Below are 27,501 nucleotides of genomic sequence, written 5' to 3' on the forward strand. Positions count from 1 at the left end.
CAACATTACAAAGAAGGTTGGATTGTAGAGTAATAGAAGAATATATAAATATTATAATCTAAGAGAAGCCAATGACTAAAATAGCATGAAGCTCTCAAGAACTAGAAGTAAAGACCTAATAAAATGCTAGGCGTGTTAAAGGGAAAAAGAAAAAATAATAACGTCACTTGCTATGTGAAAAAAAAGGTTGCATTTAAGGTTGACATAGATACATAAAGGGATAGGTAGTATAGACCTAATAAAATGCTAGGTTTGTTAAAAGGAAAAGGAAAAAATAATAACGTCACTTGCTATGTGAAAAAAAAGGTTGCATTTAAGGTTGACATAGATACATAAAGGGATAGGTTTTAACAACTATGTGTTGAAATTGGTAAGTTGAAATGAGGCTTTTTCATATTTGATTTTGGGTTATATGGAAGCAAAAATGATACTGAACGAAGATAGTTGTTGGTTTAATGAGATACAAAACATTAGGCTGCAGATTGAAGGACAGTGATGAGAGAGATAACGAGATTGAGATTTGCAACATGAATCAATAAGAAAGATGTTGATTAAATAAATAACAGAGAATTTAGCCATCTCATCTATTGAGATGTTCAAGGAAAGACACCTACATCATCGTAAAGACAAAGCTGAGATTGGGAGTCATAGAAAGGAATAAAAAAATGTGCCAAATTAATAAACATATATGAGAAAATTTGATCCTCCTGCCCATTGATATGTTCAGGAAAAGACATCCACATCATTGTAATGGCAAGGTCGACTAGTAAGTGAACGAGTCAATTGGGTCAAAAAGGCTAGCAACAAGTCAATAATTATTATTAGATTGAAAAATGACACATTATGATAGACGAATGCCATCACGTTGATACATTGGTTTACAAGCCATGTGCATTGATAAATTAAGTATGCGTTAATGAAAAGTGTGATGATAAGCCAGGAAGAGAATGACAGACAACCTAGTGCCAATTAATAATATACATGCTGACAGATTTCTAAGTGGCCATGAAAATGATTCATGCCAATGGATGAAAATGAATCATGCTAACAGGTTTAGCAAATTATGCGAGCTATAAAAGACCGGCAAATCAATCAAATATTGACTTATAAGTTAGGAGCTTGATATAAAATTAGAATGAAAGAATGATTGGCCCCAAAAGTTGTGTGTGTGTGTGTGAGAGAGCGAGAGAGAGGGAGAGAGAGAGAGAGAGAGAGAGAGAGAGAGAGAGAGAGAGAGAGAGAGAGAGAGAGAGAGAGAGAGAGAGAGAGAGAGAGAGAGAGAGAGAGAGAGAGAAATTTCTATGATTAAGATGAGCATGAGTTAATAATATTTTATTGCTTGTTATATGAATGATGCTATAGTCATTAGAAAGTATTATTCATAATCATGTAATTTGACTTGCTTAAAACCGAAACTCGCATGAAATTTTTATGCGGTCGACCCGGCTGGCAAATCCCAGCTTCAACTGCCCCCAGCTCATGGAGGTCGGCAAACCACTACACTTTTTATTCCGAATTTTAAAGCACAACAATAATTAAGAGAGATATTTATGTCAGCGTGAAAAATTTTGAGGAGAAATTCTACACCAACTTTGCTCTGTAAAAAAGTATAAAATGATAAATTCTCACATGAAAATAAAATAAAATAAATTAGAAAAAAGTCTTGGGGATTGACGATCTGTAAGACTGCAAGCGAAGGAGGGTCGGCAGAGAGGGAGAAGAAGCTTTATATGGACTAGCTTGTGATTGATTCTGCTTCAACAGATGATTTCAGCCTGTTCTTCTTCTTACTTCTGGCTTGTTTTCGTTCAACGTCGGGTTGCGAAGGTTAGGGGCTTCTCGATTTTGCTTTCGTTTCCAATCGGAAGAAAGTGAAGTGTTTCTGTTGATCTATTTCATCATTGTTTTCTGGCTCCGCTCATCGTATGTTTTTTAGCTCGAAAAAAGCTTTTCTGCCTTATCGCACGGCGTTTCCATTCTCTTGACTTTGTTGATAGTTAGGTTTGGAGTCAGAGATGAAGTGTTAGTTTTGGGTCATGTAATTTTGGCGTTGATATTGGGAGGAAACGCTAAGATTATTGTTAAGGGATGCGTGGATTTGTGATGTGGCTGTGTAGTTATTTTGGGTTGACTGTTTTGACATCGAGCTTGTGATGTTCGCTGAATTTAGGGATATTGATTGGTTTGCGCACTTAAAGGGGTTTTTAAATGGTGATTTGTGAGAGTTTCTCTACTTATTGGCGAACTAGGATCGATGAAATTTATGTTAAAAAATAGTGTTGTTTATGAGGCTTGGAACTTTTGGTTGTCCAGTTGAACCTAGTTTGCAGCATGGTTTTTTATTTCGGTGATTGAAAGTTTTAGCTAATTGATCTACTTGTACTTAAAAAACTTTGGAGGTGGCCACTTTTGTTAAGTTTGGAGTTTTTTTGGGGTTGGTTGGTGGGTAATTCATGTAACTGGTTTGGTTTTTTTTTAAACCATGCTTGATGAATCACACTAAATCCTAATAAATCGTTTGACTTTTTATTTCAAGATTTAAGATTTAGATAAGATAGAATGCTTATATCCTTTACATACTGTGAATAATAGGATTTACAAATCCCAAATTTAATCAATAATAGGGAGGAAATGAGATTCATCAAATATAATTGATTTCCCTTTTTTTTTTTTTTTTTTGCTGGATTTAAGCTAGATATTGCTTAATTTCTGCCTAAAATAAGATAGTAAACAGCCCTGAGTATTCATCAGGTATTTGCTCTTCATCACTTCATTTTTTTTCTGTGTTGCTCCTGGTCATATTTACTAAGCAATTCTATTTGGAATTATGCTACTTAGAATTTATTGGTTTAGGGGTATAGAAATTCCAAGGAAGTGGGTTATGTTTGAGCACAATTTTGCTAGAAAGCAAACTATCTGAGATAATCTTATGATGTGATAGATTTCCTAATTCATCGGAGGAACTACTAAGAGAATGAAGTTTTGGAAGAAAGTACTAAGAAAACTTTTCTTTTGCAAGATTGATAGGAAGGGATGAAACCCTGAGATTTATTGCATTTGTTTTTGGTTGAGAAACTTGCATCCAATTTAAGCTACTTGAACCAGAATATCTGCTGTTTCCGTTGCTTATGAGGTATTCTTGTAACATTTTTCTGCACGCTTCATAATAAAATTTAGAATTGTCAGTACATGAGAAGGTTGTTAGATCCATACCAAACATGCATAGTTGAACTACTCATCTATACAAAATATGTTAAGGGCACCAAAACACGGGTAACGTTATAATTTTTGTTGCAAATATGGAGCATATGCTTGCTGACGCTGACACGAACAACAAGAAGTGAAATTTAATATGATGTTTATTTTTATTGATACAATGGTGCATCCATATTAGTATTGGATGCATTCTCAGTTTGACAAAAAAAAATTATTTTTTTCAAATTGTTATTTGGAGAAGTGTTGTATTGTGTTAGTCGACAAGCAACTGGGCAACACTTGTTAAATCGAAGAGGGGATAATCTCACTCATGCATTGCAAACTTTTACTTATTTACGTTAACTGCTGAATTCTCTTATTCTGTATAGCTTTAACGAATTTAATTTCTCATTATGTTAAATCCTTAAAAAAACAGATTATTTTAGCCTTTTCAAAATTACCATTGTACGTTGTGTATGCTACTTGTGATAGAAAATTTCCATTTACTAAAACCCATTTCTAAACATTTTAATTTACAAAAAAGTGCATCTAAATCTTTTGAACTGCAATAGGCTGTGGCAAGGTGAACTAGCTACATTCTCAACAATAGGACTAGTGATTTAGGGTTTATATATTATAATTTTAAAATATATTTTATAAATTTATCACCAGAGATTTATCACTGCTAATCACAACACACTAGGTAACAACACAAGTGCACATATCGTTCAAGTAATATAGAACTTTCTTTTGTCGCAAATTTCGATCCCACGGGAAAGACTGTCTATTGTAACGACTTAAAAAAGCTCTAATTGAATTTAAAAATTCTTAGCTAGAAATAGGTTTGAGTTTTAGTGAGCTAGGGAATTCTACTAAACTATTTCTATTGTTCTAAGTTTACTAATAAACTAAATACACTAGGCTAAATGAAGTAGAAAGTTCAAGCTAATTAGAGGTTCCCTCCCCTTGTAATGAAACTAGTTGCTATTGTAGGTGTAAATCAACTAGAATCTCTTATTAAAATTTGTGACAAATAGGAGCATGCATTTTCTTTACCTTTTTTCCAAGTGCATAAAGAAACTAGGATAACTTAGGTATTGATTATGCCTGTCACTCTAGAAACCTTTTAGTTATCCCCATTAATATCATCTCCCTATCTATTTGCACTAACCTAAGGACTACTTTTCATTCACCCTATAAATTAGTGTGGTTTTCACAAGTTGAATGAAGCCATAGCCCTCCTAGATCTTATAGGTTCACAATGAATTTTAATTCTACAACTGGCCAAATTGAAATGCAAATGAAGTTCACATGAAAAACCATCACAATTACTAAATTAACATGATTCCAACTAAATTTACTCCCTACATATGCTGCTATTTCATCACAAAAGGAAGGAAATAAGGAATCTTCTCAGATTTCATGAAAAAAGGAAATAAGGAATCTACTAAGATTTCATGAAAAAAACCATCAAGCACAACATCTTATATTAAAACAAAGTACTATGAATTACTTCAATACAAGACAATGAAAATACAAGAAACTTATCTTCTTCCCTAAGAAATGAAGAAAAGCTCCACCCCAAAATGTTCTCCTTGCAATCTCACAACAATTTCTTGCACCTCTCACAAAATTCAAAGTAAAAACAGGAAAGAAAAGAAAATCTCTCACTTTTTCTTCAATTTCCTGCAGTGCTCTCTTCTTTCTTGCCTGCTCTAATCTCTTCTCTTTGTCTCTGATGTGCATTCCCCAAGAAAATCCCACCATTTCGTGTCAAAAATTGCTGGAAAATTGTCCTAGGAGTAAATTTTTAATGCCTATTCCCTCTGTCGGCTGGACAATTGACCCGGTGCCTATGCGCCAATATGTGGCTCCTAGACGCCACATTCTCTGGATTCTCTACAGGTCCCGCTGCTAAGTGCCAAAAGCTGGCCCCATGGAGTGGCGCCTTGGCGTCAGTTCAGGTCCAAGCTCCACTGCTCCTATTGCCTCTTTTTTGCCCCATTTTTGCTCCAGTTCACTCCAATTGTTACCTATTATACCCACAACAAAAAAAAAATATAAAAATACCTTCAATTAAAATATAATATCATAAAAAATAAGTATAAAATGCAGGAGGAAAATTAACCCGTTCAAAGACATGTCACAAGGGTGTTTGGTGGAGCTTATAGTGCTGGGATGCCCAAAGGTGCATGTAAAAGCTCCTAGAGGGCTGGTGCATTGGCGATTAGGTCTTGTGCAAAGTAATTTTGCAGAGCAAAAGAATAAAGTAGATCCCACAATTAATATCATCAAATATTAACATATATTTTTCTAAATAATCTCACAAGCTATTAACACATTGTATCATTAAATAAATCTAATAAAGTAGATCCCAAAATTAATATCATTTTCAATAGACCTTCACAATTATCAAGAAAAAATATACTTTGCAAAGTTGACTCCTCGAGAATAGAAGACAGTTCAATATCACAACATATGAAGTTTTGTCCTGGATATGTTGATGCATGTCCCAGCTGTGCCTGACTCTAATTTTTGGAAAAAGAACATTTTCTTAATATGTCAGTGATATGTTGTGGTGTGTTAGAGACATGTTCATATATGATAAAAACACAATTCTTTTTGAAGTGTTCGTGCTATTAGAATTTGGATTTAGTACAAGTTATTGGCTGCCCTAGTCATCATTTTTCTTGCAATCATTTAAAACCTAGACCTCTACCACCCAAAATTTGTTGCCGCACTAGTTTTTGGTACACCTTCAGATTATGCCCAAGGGTTTGCTTTTTAGTTTAAGTACTTCACATGATCTCATTTTAGGGTTTCCACAATTCACTAAACTGTTACCTTTTATGCAGTCTCCGGGTTCTGCTAAATCATACTAAATAAGGAAAAATCAAGTATTATGGCAGATTTTCAAAATTCTGAAAACTTGCTTGTTGCGGAACCAACTTTTTCTCCTGAAGAATGTCCTCCCAAAGAGTCGACGCTTCCTAATCCTCTGCTGTCTGATGGAAAGGCTGAAATTAAACATCATCAAGAAGCAGCCACTGGACATTCAGAAGCATTAGTTGAACAAAGTTGCATAGGCTTATCCTTGGAAACACAACCACCTTCTTCATTAGAATTTCATTGTTCTTCATCACCTGATCTATCACACATTCAAACACAAAAGTTGGCCAATATTCCAGCTCAACACGAAGATCAAAGCGACTCTCAAGATGGTGAGTGTGCCGTCTAAACTATTGTAGATTCTGCTGCACTATCATCTGAGTTTATTTGTGGTATTCATCTCCAGGTGTCATCAAAATTCTGAAAGCAGCGGAAGCTGTGCCGCATAAAGGTCAAGACATATATTGTAATGACGTTTCTGATGTTCAGACAAACAAAGTTCAAATCAATGATGATGCTACTGCCAGTGCTGGTAGCAAAGCTGCTTCTTTGCCATCTGAGAAATCTGGGAGTATCCCAGACCCACTTAGGGGTGATGCCTCAAAGGGAACGGAAGAAACCTTATCCAGCCAAATTGAAGGTATAAGTTCTGCTGGAGTTGCTGATGCTCAAACCAATAAAAGGTCTAATGTTGAGGAGAGTAGTAGGATGAAAGACACAACGCCTTTGAAGCCCAACAGTTATCATTTGCAAGGTCACACAGAAGCCCAAAATATGCAAATAAAATCATCAGAATCAGCTGTTTCTACTGAACATGTAAAGAAAGTGATTGAAAATAGAGGGTTTGTTGACACTACAACACCTTTTGAATCGGTTAAGGATGCGGTGACGAAATTTGGTGCTATTGTTGATTGGAAAGCTCACAAAGCACTGACTATTGAGGTAAACTTTTAGACTTTATATTGTGCTTTTTCTTATATATTACTTTTTCACAAATTTATTATCATTTCTACTCAGAAGTAGGATGAGCCACAACTGCATCAGGTTGCTGATGGTCATTTTTAGGCCAATAAGCTTTCAGTCTTTATGCTGAAACTGATAAATAGCTAATTTGCAGTTTTGGACACTTGTTTTCATGCGTCCTGTTGGAGTATAAATATTGTTGTTTGTTCTATATGCACTTGCTTATCCTTGTGATTGCCTTAATCGGCCCTCTAGATTTGACCAAAGTTGTTTGGTCTGCAGGATACTTTATTCCCCCACGTGCCTTATTCCCTACTGTCATAATCCCCAAAAACCCCACATTGAAAGCCTTCACTAACTCTAAATAATCCAAATCATTATATGTTTAGCAAATTTTGCTGCATCCATTTGACTTTAATGATCTCATAATGGAATCGAAGCATTTTTTTAAACTTAGGCGACGGACTGGGGGATGCAATGCGGATTGTTATACTGGTGAAGTTTCATCCAAACTTTGAACGAACATCATTAGCTTTTCAAGCATTGAACTAGATGCAGGTAGAGAATCTTTCATAACCAAACCAACTTAATCATTTATTTGCTTAGGTTCTTAACATCTCCCATTAAGAAACCCACCCGGGACCGATATATTTCTTGGTCTTAAGTGCTTAACAAAGCCTAAAAGAAATAATATCATTAGGCTTTGAGAGATCCATGTCTTGTATATTACTACTTAATATGCACAATAGATGGCTATGGAATATTGTTTAGGGCACTCTTTTCTGATAACTAACCAACCATGTCATAGGAAAAATTTCTCCACTTTTATGGACCATCCCTTTTTTACTTTCTTTTGCTGTGTATTTTTTGGGGGGTAAATTATAAGTAGGTCCTTGTGCATAAGGGGTACTTCATGTTGATCTACGGTTATAAAAACCATCCCTTTGCATCCATAACATAGAAGTTTCTTTTGGACCATCTGAGATGCGTGGCAGTAAGGTTGGAAGGAGCGCTGGCGGCTGTGAGGCTGGGAAACGACAGGAAAGACATCAACTAAATTATTGTTCTGGGTGGCTGCAACACTTGAGGGCCACGAGATTGATGTGGGAGGATGTGGAAGGGTTTAAGAAAGAATAATCACCACCTCGGGAACAAGATACGCAACCAAATCCTTGGATACATCCCTAGAAGGGATAACTAGAGACGCCGACAACTGTCCTAAACAAAAATATTCAAATACTCCCCTAATGAAAAAAACAACATAAATAGTTCTAGGGTAAATATGAGTGGACCCCACTTCCAATAGGAAGGAATTTCCTACATGGAAGGACCGGTAGGTCCTCCCTATGCCTGGAATCGATCCAAAAACAGGAGACGTGGCGATTTTCGCGCCAATGGCACCTGCTAGACAGCTTGCATTAGAGGTTGGGGGAGCTTTAACCTCATTTGTGGAAACTTTTGCCTCATAATACGACATCAAGTCAGCCACTTTGTAAGTGGTAGAAATGTTGAAATATCCCAGTAAGTCAATCCTGCAGGCTGTGTCATTCCAAAGCACATCCTGATAGAATAAGTATTAATCATTTTTGACACAACCTGAGTTAGAGCTGCATATATAGGCAAATTCTCACAAAATAACTCTTGAGCCATTAAATATGTACTTTGCCCCTTCCACTCTTCGTACTCGACTGGCGTATTTGATAAAAAAGTTTATCTGGAGGAGCTAACTCTGGAATGAGATCGGTGGCTTGTTAGACCACTTTCAATGACAACCATCCAATAGATAGACTGTCAATCATAATGCCTGACAATTCATTCCACAGGTGTTGTCTCTTTTCAGGTATGTACTCATTGGACTCACTATCTTCTAGCATAACCAATATTAATCCACCAGGAGTTTCTCTCATGGGCTCAGCCTGAAACACCAACATCGTTCCTCGTCTGCTAGAAGTTGAGACTTCTCTCCGACTTCTTCATTCTCTCTGATATCACTATCAATTTTTTCAACTGCTCCCTGCTCAATGAAATTGATCATACTTTTGTTTGGGCAAATTAATGCACTATGTTTAAAACCGTAGTACTTGACGCACTTTCTGGCTAGGACGTATTTGTGAATGCTAGTTGGTTTCACCTGCCTCTATTCTGAATTAGTTTCTCCTTAGGCAGGGTCGACATGGATGTTCGTTTGGGTGTATTCTTGCTGCTTGATTTTGGAGTTGAGGTTAGTCTGTCGAATGTGGTGATCATCCGATGATGTTGTCTTGAGCATATGTCATGTTTGTAATGAACTAGTAGATACTTGAGCTGCATCTCTTGTTTTAACTTGGACAAGGTAGTAATTTTATTTTTCCTTTCCCTCTGGTTCAATTTTTTCTACCACAAGAATGCACTTTTCTTTACTTTGATGGCGACTAGCTTTATTATTCTATCTGGTGGGACCTCTTGGTACTCAACGACACGTTCAACTGCCTGGTTCCACTCATTGACTTGTCCATGTGACCGTCAAAATATGACAATTCACTCTGCACTCAATATTTATGGCTTATGTGATATCTCATTCTAACCTCCGATATATTGGTCTTTATCATTGGAAACTGCTCTATGGAAGGGAGTCACTTCATCTTTTCTATTTTACGAATCACCATTGTGGCTATGGGTGACCCTTTGGATTGTCTCCTCCCAAATTGTCTTCTCTCGAAGGCGGCAAGTCTCTGTTGTAATTGGAGGATTTTTTGTTACATATTTTTCATAGTTGTATTGTGTTATTTTCTCCCTTTTAGGTTTTCAACGATTGTTTCCTCAGTGGCGTGACTAGGGTTTAGGTCTGAGTAGGTGGAAGAGGGTGTATAGTGGTGATTTCTGGTGAAAAAGAAAAAAATTGGGTGGCTGATTTGAAAAATTAGGAAGGGGAAGTATTTTTAGGTCAATTTTGGGTTAGGTTATGGTGGATTTTGGTAACCCCGATGGTACAGGGTTAGGGTAGCTCTGATATCAAATGATACCGGAGTTTAATTAAACAACGAGTAAACAAAATATTATTCTTGAATTCAAACAGGGAATTACAACCAGACAAATGGAAAGTTAAATTACAACAAACAATGACACACAACACTAAAATGGGGGTGAATCCAGGGTGGTAGGTGTCAACTAGGTTTCGGAAGGGGAAAGCAGGTGGCTGGAAGAGCAAAAAAACAGCAAGCTTGCTGATTTCTAATGGCAGCAGCGAGGGAAGAAGTTAGTGGAGGAAGGTTTGAGCAGCTATAATGCCAGCAGCAGGGCTGGGAGAAAGTGGGGGAAGGGTTTGGATCCACTGAGATGGTGGCATCTACATTGGAAGCTTACTTGGGTCAAAGCTCAGGGGTTGACAAATTGAATTAAAATGTGAAATATAATAAATTGGTGCTAAGTTTAAGACATAAATATTCTTTTTAAATGTTAAAATAAAGAATTGATATTTCAATTTTGCCACCAGATTCGCAACATATGTGCGAGGGAACAGATGGTGGTATTAAAAAAACAAGTCTGAAGTGAACATGTGCATGAATCAACCTACTCATTAAAATATGATAAATTCACATAATTTTAAGTCTTATATGTTTTGTTTATAAAACAATTATTGATTTAATTAATGCTTTAAAATTATGCAAATTACCTTAAGACATGCAATTGTAAAAAATAATCAAATACATGAAACTTAATGCCCACATGTGCTCCAATCATTATATTGAATGCTCAAATTCTATGTGAGAATGTTGCACAAGCTCATCGGGCAAGCTTGTCTATATGATAAGATTGTGAGTCCCACCTAACTAGTTCGTCCTCTTCCTCGCAAGAATTAGTGTTGAGTCCAGTAAATTCAAAATAAACGTCCAAATCCTTAAAAAAAAATAGAAGTTCAAATCACCTAGTCCGATTCTCTTTCTTGTAAGAACAAGAGTCGACATGACTAATACCCTAAAAGTTTAAACTAACAAAACTAAATGCACCATTCAAATGTAAAAGTTTAAAATGCTTAACTCCCCGATGATGACCGAGTTGATAGAGTGTTTCAATCAGAGAGATCTATTTTAAATTTACGTCTTAAAGTCTATTTTAAATTCAATTATTTTAATAATTGAACACGATGTTCTATAAATGGGATCGAGTCGACACGGTTCAAAGATACACAATCCCTTGATGATGGCCTCGTAGATCGAAGATTTTAACTGGTGGGATTTTTTTCAAAATTAAATTTCAAAATAAATTTGAATAAATTCTATATGAACACGATCCTCTGTAAGCAAAACAGAGGTGACAAGGTTCATATACAATCATCCATCAATACTAAACTCGATCCTTTACAAGTAAGATGTAAAATTGACGGGGTTCAAATCAAATAATCAAAACCCTAATGATGGCAGAGTTGTTAGAATATTTCAACGTGAGAACTCAATTTTTTAAATCAATTGAAATCAAAGTCTCAAAGTAGCAAACCAGAACAATGAAAATAAAATCAATTACCTAAAAACCTAAATCACATAAATCAAATTATTAAAGTTAAAATTTAATCACTTAAAAGACTTAAAGCTAACCTCATCCACCTTTTGCAATAGTTTTTCATAGGTGACAAATTTTTTACTGTCTTCAACTCATAAAGAGCTAATGTCATATTAAGCGTGAACTTATATTAACAATCAACGTGATTGCATGTCAGTAAAGACGTGACCTGAGTCATATGTCCGTGTGCTTTTACTTTCAAATGACACCATAAAATAACAGTTACAACTGGGGCACTCTGATCGAGTATTTGTCATCAAATTACACCATTATATTACAGTCATGACTGCAACTCATATGTTTTCTAATGGATTTCTACTATTTGAGTTGTAAATCATAAGGGTACAATTGATTAAGACAGTCTTTTGTTAGCTAAGGTCGATTTAAATTTGTCTCCTTAGACAAACATCCATCCCAGATCCACAAGGATCTCTTGGTTGCTGACATGAATTCTTCAGTTAGGTTAGGTCGACTGCCTCCTTTGATTAAGTAGATCACGGACCACGACAACCCGAGATGACTGAACCATGTGATCTTAATCAGATTTTGTTTTCATTTCCCCACTAATTGGTTGAAGTTTCAAGTGATAAATTTTACAATTGAAAATTCTATGTTTGTTGTATTATATATTGAATATTCAATTTTTAGTGACTAGCTTTAATCGAAACAGCTCTCACGTTATCGGGAGGGGTAATTAACCGTAGGGTTTTGTGTCTATGGGAAACCTCGAACCCCATATTAAAAAATCCTAACAAAAATGAGGGTAAAATCTCTGAATAGTGTTTTATTTATATTTCAATATACTTTCTAAAAATTTGATCCCTCAAAGATCTAAAAAAAATGCAAGGCGAGTCCTGGGGAGACGTCAGAATTTTTGGAGCCCACCCAAGCATGTAAAAGGCATCAAGTAATAAAGATTTTCATGTTTATTCTTGTCAAGGCATCTCATCAGGCAGTTGCATGCACACAATTGCATGTTTTTTTTTGTATGTAGTTTATATTATGAATTACATGGCGATGGCCATGATCGAGAAATATTCTATTTTATTTTTCCTAATTTTATATTAGTTCATTTAATTGGCATGAAATTTTGATTTATTTTAAAAGTTAATTTTCATTGTGGGTTATTTATATTGGAGATATTAGCAGTTGATGGCTTTAAATTCATGCTCTTAGATGGGGTCTAGGTTTTTGGTTGTATTGGCATTTGATGATTAAACACTGTCATTACCGGTCCTTAGCCCAGATGTGAAAAGTGGAGGGTTGCGTTAGGTAGTCGACCGCCAGCGTAAAACTTGTCGAAAAAAAAATCATGACATGAATTCTTTTGATCTTTGCGTTTGGTAGTCAACCCTTGAAAGCGATGCGATGTATAGCCTGAATACAGTGAATAGTGTGTAAGGGCCGCAACATCGACGCCCTGTTGTAGTGCCAAATAAGTAAGGGTTCCCTCATTACGGACGGATGCTGATAAAAAATTTACCGTATAAAATTAATATTATGATAGAATCTTGGAATATAAGTACTCTCAATGGTAAATTAATAAAATAAGTTGATATTATGATTCATAGAAAGATAAATAACTTATGTATTCAAGAAACTAAATGAGTTGGAGAAAAGACTAAGGAGACTGATAACTTATGTTTCAAACCTTAGTATTCTGGTAAAAGTCGCACTAGAAATGGTGTATGTGTAATTATAGATAAGGGTTTGAAAGATAATGTTTAAAAATTAATAAAGTTGGAGATAAAATTATAGCCCTTAAGATTATGATTGATAGTAAGATTTTTAATATTATAAGTGCTTATGCTCCTGAAGTAGGTTTAAATATAAGTTCTATAGATAAATTCTGGAATGACTTATAAGACTTAATACAAATGATGCTTCTTAAAAAAAGAAATTTTGTTGGAGGAGATTTAAATGAACATGTCGGTAGAGTGGTAGAAGATTTTAGAAATATTTATGGTGGATATGGTTTTGGAGTGACTGATGAAGAAGGTAGAGCTATTTTAGATTTTGTTTAAGCGTATGATTTTGTTATTACTAATACTTTATTCAAGAAAATGGATGAACATCTTATTACTTATAAGAATGGATCTAATAAAACACAATTAATTATTTTCTTATGAGAAGAAGAGATCGTTGAGATTGTAAAGATTGTAAGATCATTCTAAGTGAGGAATTAAGTGCCCAACATCGTTTATTAATTCTAGATTTTAAGATGAAGAGTTATAAAATAAAGATTACTAGGATTCATCATCGTAGAATTAGATAGGGAACCCAAAAGACACATATAATTATTTTTATGAGTAAAATTCTATATTTCAAAAATTTGGATGTTCATGATGAAACAAATGTTACGTGGGGTAAAGTAACAAACTTTATTAAACAAGCATCAAAAGATATACTTGGAGAATCAAAAGAAAAAGTTTCTTTAATTAAAAATAGTTGATGGTGAAATAATAATATACAAGAAAAGATAAACTATAAAAATTTATTTTATAAAAATTGGTTTAAATATAAAAGCATAGAAAACTGGGAAAAATATCAAACGACCACAGGGAATCTAAAAGAATAATATGTGACGCTAAAAATTCTGCTTTTAATGATCTTTATAATAGATTAGATACTAAGAAAGGTGAAAAATATATGTATAAACTAGCCAAACAAAGAGAAAAGAAAAGTAAAGATTTAACTCAAGTAACGTGTATTAAAGATGAGAATCAAAAAGTACTTTTCTTAGAAAAAGATATTCAACATAGGTGGGTGAGTTATTTTTATAAACTTTTTAATGAAGTTTTTGAGAATACGATCGACCTTAGTGATCTTTATACCATTAATAATAATAAAATGTTTCATTTTTGCCATCACATTAGTAAAAAAGAAGTTGAGGAGACTTTAAAGAAAACCAATGGTAAAAAGTTGTCTGTAGGACCTGATGATATCCCAATTGAAGTGTGGAAATATTTGGGAGATTTGGGAGTTTCTTGGCTTACTAAACTCTTTAATATTATTTTAAAAACTAAAAAGATGTCTGGGGAGTGGAGGAAGAGTATTTTGGTCCCTATTTTTAAGAGTTAAGGGGGAGCACTGAGGAATTAAGTTGATGTGTCATACTTTAAAATTATGGGAGAGGGTAATTGAACATAGGTTAAGATGCATCACGAAAATTTCTCATAATCAATTTGGATTTATGCCTGGCAGGTCTACTATGGAAGCTATACATTTATTGATAAGTTTGATGGAGAAGTTCAGAGATAATAAAGAGAATCTACATTTGATTTTTATTGATTTAGAAAAAGCCTACGATTAGGTTCCAAGAGATATGCTTTGGAGAGTTCTTGAGAAGAAAGGTGTTGATATGACTTATATTGAAGTCATTAAAGATATGTATACTAGAGTTGTTACTTATATTCGAACTGAAGGAGGATTGACCAAATATTTTCCTATTTCTGTTGGATTACATTAGGGATCGACTTTAAGCCCATATCTTTTTGCTTTAGTTATGGATGGTCTTACTGGAGATTTACAGGAGGATGTACCTTGGTGTATGCTTTTTGCTGATGATATCCTTCTCGTGGATAAGACGAGAGAAAAAGCCCAGGAAAAACTTGAATTATGGAGGTCTACATTGGAGTTTAAAGGCGTTCATTTGAGTAGAACTAAAACTGAATACATGGAATGTAATTTTAGTATTAGTAGCTCTAGTGACGAAAGTGTAACTTTGGGTGATCAAATTATTGAAAGGTGTGATCGACTTAGATATCTTAGTTCAAAGAGGTGGTGATATAGATGGGGATGTTAATAGTAGAATTCAAGTTGGTTGGTTGAAGTGGAGGAATGCTTCGGGCCTTTTGTGTAATTGAAAAGTACCGCTTAGACTGAAAGGAAAATTTTATAAGACGGTGGTGAGACCTGCAATGCTCTATGGTGTTGAATGTTGGCCTTTAAAAGAGAAGCATAATACTAAGTTAAGTGTTGCAAAGATGACAATGATTAGGTGGATGAGTGGCTTTACACTTAGAGACAATATACAAAATGAATATATCAGTGATAGGGTTGGTGTAGCTCCCGTGACAGAAAAAATTAGAGAAAGTCGTCTTAGATGGTTTATTCACATTAAGCGCCGACAATCTGATGATCCGATTAGGAGAGTAGATGTTTTAGATTCGACTTATGTTAAGAAAGACAGAGGTAAACCTAGAAAGACTGAGGTAAACCTAGAAAGACTTGGGCTTATTGTATAAAAAAATAATCTTAATTTATTAGAACTAAATGAAAATATGACACTAAATAAGACGCAATGAAGAAAAATGATTCATGTAGCCGACCCCACGTAGGGGGATTAAGGCTTTGTTGTTATTGTTGTTGTTGTTGTTGACATTTGATGATTAGATCATAGATAAAGTAAGGAACTTAGAAATGATGGTTTTCAAATTACCTATTTGTAAAAAATAGGTATATAATCCAAGCAAAGCATGCACTTGAAGACTGATTCTTTTGAAAACGAAAATGTATTGAGTTTTCCTTTGTGTAAAAGCTATGCATTATGAAATATTGAAGATAAAATTTACCCTTAGTAATGAAAAGTTAGGTATGACTCTAGTAGTGTTGCTTAATTATTCTTATACTAAAAGAAAATTTAAATATCATTTAGGATCTTACTAACAATTAACCAAATATATATTTTGTATAAGTATAGATTTAATCTGATTTAAAAATTGTAGTAATTAATTAGGCATAATGGGAATTCAAAAGTTTGAGGGTATTGAATCCCTGGGCTCATACAACCCAGGAAAGACCCGTGGGCTCATACTCTAAGAATACTCACCTTCGATATCTGGAGAGGATGGATGAAGAAAGTAAAGGGAGAAAAGATCTAAAAAAAAATTCCCTTAAATGTAGGATAACCTCTATTTATGACTCCATATGGTTTCTCTCTCTTGGATCGGGTTATAAGAAGAAAATATTAAATAATTTTAGTACAATACAAGGTATGTCTACAAAATTTCAATGAAAGAGGACGATAACATGGATATCAAACGACCCATAAACAGACATAAACGTATGCCCTTTTTTAATGATGATCGATGCTTCGACTATTGGTTCCTTTTGTAGAGTACTCGCTGAATGAGCTTTGCAGATCAACTCGACAATTGGAAAGTGACGGCTGGCACTTCGACAGATCAGCTCGGCAGGTCAACTCGACAGCTGGGTCGTTGAATAAGCTCGGCGGATCTACCCAACAGTTGGAACGTGACAACCGATACTTCAGCAGATAGGTTCAATAGATAGAGCTTTGACATTTGCATTTTTAAAGGAACTAGGCCTGCCAGGCCCAGGAAGTACCTTTGACGTTAGTATGGCCCACAGAGGTTGTTTGTGGACGTACATAGAGGGTATTTCTAAAGTCATTGCAGCTCTTCACAAAATATTGCAATGCCCAGAAAAAAATTTAGAAAATATTCGACCTATAAAATTTAATTATAGCAGATTTCTGCAAATTACTTTATGGGCCTACACAAATGTCGAAAATTAAAAAACATTTAATGGCATAATTCAGCTGTTTGGGATTAAATTAAGTGCGGGAAGTAAAAAAAGTTTGTAACTTGAGTGTTTATGCAAATGCGAGAAATTTTATTTTATTATTCTAAAGTAGTTATTTGAAATCTTGGGCATCTAATATAAATAATTTCTTTATGACTTGGGTTAAAATATAAGGCTTATATGCCCAAAAAAATTCTATACTCGTTTTCCTTTCAAACCAGCCATCAAAGCCTATTATCTTCTGCAAAAATTTCAAATAAATTTCAGATTTAAAAGAAGAGATGAGATCCATTGACAATGTCATTGTGACCACTCAATTTTCTCTTGCAGGAACTCATTCACGTGTAGATTTCATTTTCTTCTTGTGTTTACTTTTGTTCTTTGATTAGATCTTGTATTTTTTATGAGTATTGTGATGGAGATTATCGGAGCAATGTTTTCTCGCCAAGTAAAAGAAGATCAGGAGATTTTTTCACTAGAAAGTAGGAGGTTCTGAAGATATGGTCAGTGCAAAAACTTTTCTGTCTATTGAAGGAGTAACGATTTGCTTTAGTACCGGTTGTGTAGAAATGTTTTAAATATGTTGGACGCCTTGGCTTGCATTTAAGCTATAGCTGATCGCGTGAAAATCATTGCTTGTTTTACACTTCTTAATTATGATTATAGTTTAGTTTTTATTTATTTTGCATCTTGAAATGTTCTGTTGTAAAAAAAGTTTCTAATAATTCTCAGTTGTATGCCAAAGAAAGCTGTGCTTCTTGACTGCAAATCAATTGACTTAATGGAGATTTTATGGACTTACAATTATGAGAAAAGCTTAGAGTTTCTCTTTGCCATGTTTTATTGGTCGAAGTACTTATCTAGCTAATTGCCACCAACCTAGTATTTCCATAGCTATTGGTGTGCTAAATTTGCATATGCAAAATTCAAAGCAGAAGCATGGTATTTTGTCTTATTTATTTTTTAGATCTATTAAGAGATCTCTAGGAAAAAAAAAATATTTTATTAGAAACATAATAATTTAAAATTAAAGTCCACACTAATGCTGATTGTGCTGGATTTATTGAAGATTTAAGTCTACTTCAAGTTTTTTATTCTTTTTTGGGTAGGAAGAAATGTTTTTTTTATTTTTTTATGTAGAAGTAAAAATGTGGATTAGTTTCGCTTATACTAGCAATGAAGCTAATAGAAAGCTATGAGGCAATGCACCTTTGAAATGATGCGAATAAAAAATCTTATTGAAGCTTTTATTTATTCTTTGACTCAACTCATGGTTTTTAAATCAAATGTGATAATAAGACAACCATCCATATCACTACCAACCCTAGTTTTCAATAAAAAAAAACAAAATATATTGAAATAGTTTGTTATTTCTGTAGAAATATTGTTATGGCAAAGTGGATCATCTCTTCCCATGTCTCCAACATATAGACTAAATTAGCATATTTTTTAACAAATTTTCTTGGATCACTTTGATTCTCTAATCTTTGCATCAAATTGGATCTTCATGATATATGTCCTTTAGTTTGAAAGGGAGTGTTGTCGTAGAGACTTTTCAAATCTTAAAATTAGTAATAAGAATTTGTTGTGGTATATATGAAATATAAAACGATCGATGATGAAGTGAAAAATAGAACGAAAAAAATCACACCAGAAAAGAACACACAGATTTACGTGATTCTGCAAATTGCCTACATCCACGGAGTTGCAGAGAATTTTACTAATTGAGGAATTTACACTAATTAATCGTCTCCAATCACAAGAGCGAACTGTTCCTTTCACTTCTTCACTATTCTCTCTCAACACCGAGATACACCAAAGAAAAAGAAATACGTATAAGAGAAAATCTGTTTCTCTTCTTGTGCATGCCACCAAAAAGAAATCAAGAACACCTTCTTCCTTCCAAGCACGCAAAATCAACTAAGAAAGAGTACCTTACGAAAACACTTTTTTTCTGTCTTCTGCTTCTCGTAAGCCTCAAAAAGAATCCAAGCAATCCAATCAGGAAGTCTCCTTTCTTGCTTCTGCGAAATGAAGGAGGCGAGAGTTTCTGTTTCGCGTGAAGGATACGGAGACGGGAGGGAGTTTCTGTTCTCGCGCAGCCGGAGACGGGAGCGAGAGATCACGAATTGGAGCAATTTTTTTTTTCTGTTCGCGAAAATGGGAGCAGAAGATGGGAGTCGGGATCGGGAGTGGAAGAAATATGTGCGGGGTTTTATTTTTTTTTTTCGTTTATTTTAACCTTCTCCACAACTAACATATCTTCGACTTCAATGTTTCTCTTCAAACTGATGTCCTCCACTGGCGGCGTAGCCCTTTTCTTCAAATGTGTTATTCTCCACCTTTGCAACTCAAGGCTCCTGTCTTTAAGCTAGAATTGAAGTTGCGCACAACTTCAGTTTCTAAAGTGCAACATCCTTTGTCAACGTATCAGCAGGGTTCTGGCTTCCACAAATTTTCTCATGCAACACTTGTTTGTCATTCAACAATCAACAATAACCGTATGAAGTGATACCTGATCTGAATGTGCTTAGTCTTAGACTGAAAAACTTGATTTTTGACAAGTAATATGACACTCTGACTATCAATGTAGAGTATGCGCATTTGATCATTCTTGCCTAATTCTTTCAAGAAGCCTTGTAGCCATATCATCTCATTTGCAGCCTCTAACACTGCTATATATTCAGCTTATGTAATAGACAATAAAACTGTCTTCTGCAGATTAGAGCCCCATGATACTGCAGTGCCACAAATAGTATAAATATAACTTGTAGTACTTCTAGTATCAATGTTTCCAGCTAGGTCAGCATCAACATAGCCCCGTACCTCATCAACATAGCCCGCGAAACACAAGCAAGTTTCTGCAGAGCCTCTTAGGTACCTCAAGATCCACTTCACTGATGTCCAATGTTCTTTTCCTGGATTACTCATTTATCTGCTAACAACTCTCACTGCATGGGCAATATCCGGTCTGGTGCAAATCATAGCATACATAATTGAACTAATAGCTGAAGCATAAGAAACCTTACTCATGTGATATCGTTCCTCCTCTGACTTGGGTGATTGATTCTTGCTGAGTCTGAAGTGATTTCCCAAGGGCGTGCCTACTGGTTTGTCTTTATCTATTCCTTATCCATATAAAACCTGTTAAGTACTTTTTTCACATACTCAGCCTGAGAGAGTCTCAACATGCCTCTGACTCTATCTCTGACAATTCTCATACCAATGATTTGTTTTGTCATTCCCAAATATTTCATTGCAAAGTGCTTTGAAATCTGCTCCTTCAAATTATTGATCTCCTCAATACTAGTACCTGTAATAAACATATCATCCACATACAACACTAGAATGATATAGAAATTGTCAAAATACCTGACATAGCAACAGTGATTTGTCTGACATTTGATGTACCCTGCACTATGCATGAAATTATCAAATTTCTTGTACCACTGTCTAGGAGTTTATTTCAGGCGATATTTGTTGTACCATGCACTATGCATGAAATTATTAAATTTCTTGTACCACTGTCTAAGAGTTTGTTTCAGGCCATGCAAGCTCTTCTTCCATCGACAAACTGACTCTTCCTTTTCCTGTACCACGAACCCTTCAGTTTGGTGCATGTAGATGCCTTCTTCAAGATCCCCATGAAGAAATGTTGTCTTCACATCTAAGTGCTCTAGACAATATCATTCTGATGGTTGGAAGCTTCACCACAGGAGAGAAAATCTTGGAATAATCAATACCGTGCTTCTAACTGCTCTAGACAATATCATTTTGATGGTTGTAAGCTTCACCACAGGAGAAAAAATCTTGGAATAATCAATACCGTGCTTCTAACTGCTCTAGACAATATCATTTTGATGGACAAGTCTAGTCTTGTACCTTCTTGTACCTTTTACTGTCATTATGCTCAGTCTTCACCCGGTACACCCACTTGTTGTGTAATGCATTCTTCCAAGTTGGAAGATCTGCTAACTCCCGAGTCTGATTTCTAGCAGAGAATCCATCTCCTCCTTCATGACAAGCTCCCACTTGCTCGAATTTTCATCTTGTAAGATTTTTTTCATAACTCTGAGCTTCTCCGTCATCTTTCAGCAGAGTATAGTTCAAAGTTGGAGAATAACGTTGTGGAGAACGTCTAGCCCTTTCTAACCTGCGAATTGCAACTATAAGGGTAGATTACTCTAAAATTAACTGTGGAACAATAGAGGTGGATGCCCCGGATCCACTCTCCTCATCATCAACATCTCTGTCCAACACTATGACCTCTGGTAAATCATCAAATCTTACCAATTCAGATTCCTTCAGTGTTGTTTCAGAAACTGTACTAGACTTGTCCTTGTACATAACATTCTCATTGGAAATCACGTTCCTGCTCCTAATGATCTTCCGACCCTGATCATCCCAGAAATGTTATCCAAATGCCTCATCTCCATAGCCAATGAAATAACACTTCCTTGACTTAGTTTTAAGCTTATTACGAGCATCAGGATTAATTAGAATATAAGAACGACAAACAAAAGTCTTCAGATAAGAAAATTTTACCTCTTTCCCACTCTAGACTTCTTCAGGTAATTAACAGTTTAATGAAACAGATGACCCCCTGTTGATCAAATAAACTGCAGTACTGACTGCTTCTGCCTAGAAAGTAGGTGGTAGTCTGGCGTGCAATCTCATGCTTCTAGCCCGCTCATTAGTGGCCTTGTTCATGCGCTCAACAATACAATTTTGCTGTGGTGTTCTTGGAATGATATTCTCGATCCTGATTCCCTGAGCTGCACAATACTCTTTAAACCCACCATCAATGTACTCACCACCATTATCAGACCTCAGACTTTCAGCTTTAAGCATGTCTCTGTCTCAACCATGGTCTTTCAAGTCTTGAACACACTGAATACATCAGATTTATACTTCAAGAAATAAAACCATACCTTTCTGCTATGATCATCAATGAATGTGACGTAGTAATGAAAGCCTCCAAGAGATGCCACTAGAGAAGGTCCCAATACATCTGTGTGTACAAGATCCAACTTTCCTGCCTTTGACATCCTGTCACTTTTCAAGAAACTGATCTTCCTCTGTTTCCTCATAATGCAACTCGCACAGATGCCGAGATCAAGTGACTTCAATTCTGGTAGCTTACCTCTGGACTGAAGTTCCTTTATACCTCTCTGACTCATGTAACCAAGTCTACAATGCCACAACTCTGACGTGCTCTCTACAACAGTAGTATCAACACTATTAATTAAACCAGTAGTCATATGCAACATACCTGTTTTCTTACCCCGAGCCAGTACCAGTGCTCCTTTAGTAACCTTCCAGGTGCTAACTGAGAACACTACTGAATGTTCATACTCATCAAGCTGCCCAACAGAAATGGGGTTCTTCTTCAATTCAGGAATGTGTCTGACCTTTTGCAGAGTCCACTTGTTCTTATTTGAAAGTACGATGTCAATAAATGTCTTTGAAAGTACGATGTCAATATCTCTCATTCATACCACGTTCAGAGCTTCTCCATCTGTCAGATATACTTTCCCAAAGTCACCTGCAACATAATTACACATCAATTCCCGATGGAAAGTTGTATGGAAAGAAACTCTTGATTCTAGTATCCAATCATCAGCAGAACTATGAATTATCAGCAGTAGTGCATCATGTTCCTCTTTATGTGACCAGTTTTGCCACAATTCGAGCGAGTTACTTGTTTTTCAGGCCTTGACTTGCTCCTGCTTCTGTTCTTTGATTTTGATCTTCCCATGTTTGAGTTTCTGTCATGTGATTTCTTTTAGAATCAACATTTAATACTGAACTCGAACTTGAGATCTCACCAAAATCTTTCCTGCGCACCTCCTCAGCCAAAATCAAATCAAGAATATCTTTAAATTTCAGTTTTAATTTACCTGCAGAGTTACTGACAGTCATCCTCATAGCTTCCCAACTATTTGACAATGAAGCTAACAAGATCAATGCACGTATTTCATCATCAAATTCAATTTCCACATTCAATTTCCACAGAAATCATCAAATTCAATTTCCACAGAAGATAATTGATTTGTGATAATATTAAAATCATTCAGGTGTTGTACTACAGACGTACCTTCCGCCATCTTCAAATTGAATAACTTCTTCATTAGATATACCTTGTTATTCGCCGATGATTTTTCATACATACCTGACATTGTTGCCATAAGATCTGCAGTCGTCCTCTCATTGACAACATTTTGTGCAACAGAGCTCCATAGGGTCAATCGAATAACCTCAAGAACCTGTCTATCCAACAGATTTCATTCAGCCTCATACATTCTTTCATGTATTTTCTCCAATAACAGAAGATGAAGCTTTTTCCCATAGAGGTAATCCTCTATCTGCATTTTTCAGTAACCAAAATATGTGTCATCGAACTTCTTGATCCCTGAAACCTTCACTTCATCCGCAGTCATTGGCTTTGATACTAGTTGTTGTGGTATATATGAAATTTAAAACGATTCATTGAATGAGAAAAATCACACCAGAAAAGAACACAAATTTACGTGGTTTGGCAAATTGCCTACATCCATGAGTTGCAGAGGATTTTACTAATTGAGGAATTTGCACCAGTTGATCGTATTCAATTATAAGAGCGAACTATTCATTTCACTTCTTCACTCTTCTCTCTCTACACCGAGATACACTGAAGAAGAACAAATACGTACAAGAGAAAATTTGTTTCTCTTCTTGTGCATGCCACCAAGAAGAAATCAAGAACACCTTCTTCCTTCCAAGCACGCAAAATCAACTAAGAAAGAGTACCTTGCGAAAACACTTTTTTTCTGTCTTCTGCTTCTCGTAAGCCTCAAAAAGAATCCAAGCAATCCAATCAGGAAGTCTCCTTTCTTGCTTCTGCGAAATGAAGGAGGCGAGAGTTTTTGTTTCGCGTGAAGGAGACGAAGACGGGAGGGAGTTTTTGTTGTTGCACAGCCCGAGACGGGAGCGAGAGATCGCGAATAGGAGCACTTTTTTTTTCTGTTCGCGAAAGTGGGAGCAGAAGACCAGAGTCGGGATCGGGAACGGAAGAAATATGTGCGGGGTTTTATTTTTTATTTTTTCGTTTCTTTTAATCGTCTCCACACCTAACAGAATTATCATTTTTTTACTTAAATATATTTTCTTAGTTGAGAATATTTTCACTGTTAATTCTTTCCCATTTTATCATTTGTATATGCCCATACATAGTTGCCAATCAGGTTATTTTCCCATATGTGTATGATTTTATTTCTGTAGTTACTACGTTGAATTCACCCTATTTATTGTCATATATAATTTGAGAATTACTTGTGGATTGAATTTAAACAGATTTCATGATAGTTTAACCTTTTGCCAAGCATGTGAAAATATACAAGGAAAATTGGATGGTATATAGAGGTCTTTTTAATGGTATAATTTGTTAATGTATTTCACTAATCAACATCACGCCGTAGATGCAATATATCACTTCTATGTCTAATTCCAAATACATAAAATTCTTTGTATTTTGAAATCACAATTATCTTATAATGCAATAAAAGCCATGCATTGAGAAAATTTTGACCTATTTGATTGATGATCAAACTATCTTATTAATTTTTTTATGACATTGATCATAGTTTTGTTAAATACAATGAATGATTTTTGTCATATTTTAAGGTCATAATCTCTAGATCTAAATGGACGGGGAATGATGATTCTCCCTGTATCAGGAGAATATGCATTTTCTCCTTTTACTTGTGACTACATCACATTCTAGTATCTTCTAACATAAAGTCACCCAGTTCTTATTCATCCATAACATGAGAAATGCTGGCCTATTGCCTTTCATCTCTTTTGATCATGTAAAACAATGCAACCTATTTTCTTACTAATGTGAATTATAGGTTTTTTCTCTTTAGATCCAAGGATCTGTCAACTTTTTTGTGCATCTTATGGACAGTCAAACACTCTTAAAAATTAATGAAAGATTGTTGCTATAGTTAAGAATGTTTAAGATGGACTTGAGTATTCTTATATGAGAATTTGTGACCTGATTTTTTTCGGTTTAGACCCAAAAGTTTGCAGTTCTATGTGTGGCGCAACCATGAGTATGGGAAAATTTTTTTCTGTCTATGATTTTTCCCATCTCGGGGCTTTCACATGAATCTGTTATTCTCTTGCTCCTTTTACTGTTAATCATCGCATTAATTTTGTAACAATAACCAATCTAACCTTAGAGTTTGTTTTGCAATCATCAGTTTTAGCATTGTATTTAACTCTCGTTTATATGCAGAAGCGCAAACATTTTCATTTTGAGCTCGCAAAGGTTCAAGAAGAACTTCCTATTTGCAGAAAACAATTGGAGGATGCTCAAGTTACTAAAACTGAAGTATTGAATGAATTGGACACTGCAAGGAGACTTGTTGAAGAGCTAAAGTTGGACCTCGAGAAAGCAGAAACTGAGGCGGCACAAGCAAAGCAGGATGCAGAACTCGCCCAGCTTCGAGCAAAAGAGATGGAGGATGGCATTGCTGATGATGCAAGTGTTGCAGCTAAAACACAGCTCGAGGTTGCTAAAGCGAGGCATTTAGCTGCCATTGCAGAGATAAAATTCGTAGAAGACCAGTTAGCAGACCTTCAAGATCAATATTCTGCTTTAGTTGGTGAAAGAGACCTCGCAATTAGAAAAGCTGAAGAGGCTGTTTCTGCTTTGAAGGAGATGGAGAAAGCAGTGGAAGACCTTACACTAGAGCTCATCTCTGCAAAAGAATCACTTGAATCTGCACACGCTGCACATATTGAGGCCGAAGAGCATCGAATCGGCGCAGCTCTGGCAAAAGACCACGATTGCCTCAATTGGGACAAGGAAATAAAGCAGGCTGAAGAAGAACTGAATGTCCTCAACAAACAGCTTCAAAAGACGAAGAATCTCGAGACGGATTTAGAAACCGCATTGAGTTTATTGGCAAACCTGAAACAAGAATTAGCAGCATATATGGAATCCAAACTGAAAGAACAATCTGAAAGTTCTGAGGAAATGCAATCCAAAGATGCTTTAGTTTCTAAAAGAAAGGAGCTTGAAGGGGTGAAGGCGAACATCGAGAAGGCAAAAAATGAAGTCAGCATACTAAGAATAGCGGAGTCGTCACTCAAGTCCGAGTTCGAGAGGGAAAAAACAGGCCTTGCCTCCATGAGACAGAGGGAAGGAATGGCATCCATAGCTGTTTCGGCACTCGAAGCTGAGATCGAAAGGACGAAAGATCTAATAAAGCAAGTTATAGAGAAAGAGAAGGAAGCACGGGAAAAGGTTGCAGAGCTTCCAAATTTGATTCAACAGGCAGCTCTGCAAGCAGATCAGTTCAAGTCTGCGGCAAAGATGGCACGAGAAGAGCTAAGGAAGGTCAGCGAAGAAGCAGAACAAGTTAAAGCTACTCTGAGCACCACAGAAATCAGGCTGCAAGCAACTCTGAAAGAAATTGAAGCTTCCCGAGCATCAGAAAGGTTGGCACTTGCAGCAGTTCAGGCTCTGCAGGAAAGCGAGGAGGCTGCTTCCATGGGAGAGTCTCCTCGAGGAATATCCATTTCTCTCGATGAATACTACGCTCTGAGCAAGAGTGCCCATGAAGTCGAGCAAATCGCCAATGAGAGAATTGCTTATGCTGTTTCCCAAATCCAGGCAGCGAAGGAGTCTGAGCTAAAGAGTTTGCAGAGATTGGAACAAGCTTATGTCGAAATGGATAGAAGAAAAGCAGCACTGAGAGTTGCAATGGAAAAGGCCGACAAAGCCAACGAAGGAAAACTTGGGGTGGAACAGGAGTTGAGAAAATGGCGAGCGGAGCACGAGCAGCAGAGAAAAGCAAGCGATGGGGGTGGCCACGGTGCTTCAAATCCTTCACGAACTCCTGCAAGGAGCTTCAATGATGGCCACAAAACAAAAACGGCCGAAGCAGCGGATACTGTCTCGACTGATATCATTCGTCCTTCTCCAGGCCATGTGATTTACATGTCAGGTAATAAAATGGAGCATGTGTTACCAGAGTTAAAGCCAAGGAAGAGTAAGTTTATTATTCCAAGGATAGTAATGTTTTTTGTGAGAAGAAGGTCACGATCAAGGAAATAGATAAATAACCTTTTGAAATATATATATTGTATTTATATTATGTTTAGAGCACCAGTTGTACATGTCATAAATGTGGATAATATAATTAAATTTGCTTTTTCTTGTCCAAGGCCTTAGTTGGCTGTAAGCACCTTGTTAAGACTAGCATACAAATTTGTGTTTGGAACTTGTTTGAATAATTTTGTTAAGCCGTATTGGATAACACCATTTCTTTTGATAAATTGATGAGAAATTTACATCCATACCGCACAATTCTTATGTATTTA

The 27,501-nt window shown here is 35.8% G+C and overlaps 1 protein-coding gene across 1 annotated transcript; it reads left to right on the plus strand.

The window, feature by feature from the left end:
- Positions 1 to 1,660: 1,660 nt before the first annotated feature.
- On the plus strand, positions 1,661 to 27,454 carry LOC110032124 (protein WEAK CHLOROPLAST MOVEMENT UNDER BLUE LIGHT 1). Its single transcript, XM_020735646.1, has 4 exons — positions 1,661 to 1,827; positions 6,051 to 6,416; positions 6,491 to 7,026; positions 25,409 to 27,454. The coding sequence occupies exons 2-4, from the start codon at positions 6,098 to 6,100 to the stop codon at positions 27,233 to 27,235; spliced, it is 2,682 nt and encodes an 893-aa protein (XP_020591305.1). The 5' UTR covers positions 1,661 to 1,827; positions 6,051 to 6,097; the 3' UTR covers positions 27,236 to 27,454.
- The last annotated feature ends 47 nt before the right edge of the window (positions 27,455 to 27,501 follow it).

This window comes from Phalaenopsis equestris, unplaced genomic scaffold, assembly GCF_001263595.1.
Source record: "Phalaenopsis equestris unplaced genomic scaffold, ASM126359v1 Scaffold000878, whole genome shotgun sequence".
Taxonomy (NCBI): domain Eukaryota; kingdom Viridiplantae; phylum Streptophyta; class Magnoliopsida; order Asparagales; family Orchidaceae; genus Phalaenopsis; species Phalaenopsis equestris.

Bases quoted from the DNA above. Each gene is read 5' to 3' on its own strand.
- LOC110032124 (XM_020735646.1), top strand. From the start codon at position 6,098: ATGGCAGATTTTCAAAATTCTGAAAACTTGCTTGTTGCGGAACCAACT. The intron at 6,417-6,490 runs GTGAGTGTGCCG...ATTCATCTCCAG, and splicing joins TCAAAGCGACTCTCAAGATG to GTGTCATCAAAATTCTGAAA. The intron at 7,027-25,408 runs GTAAACTTTTAG...GTTTATATGCAG, and splicing joins ACAAAGCACTGACTATTGAG to AAGCGCAAACATTTTCATTT.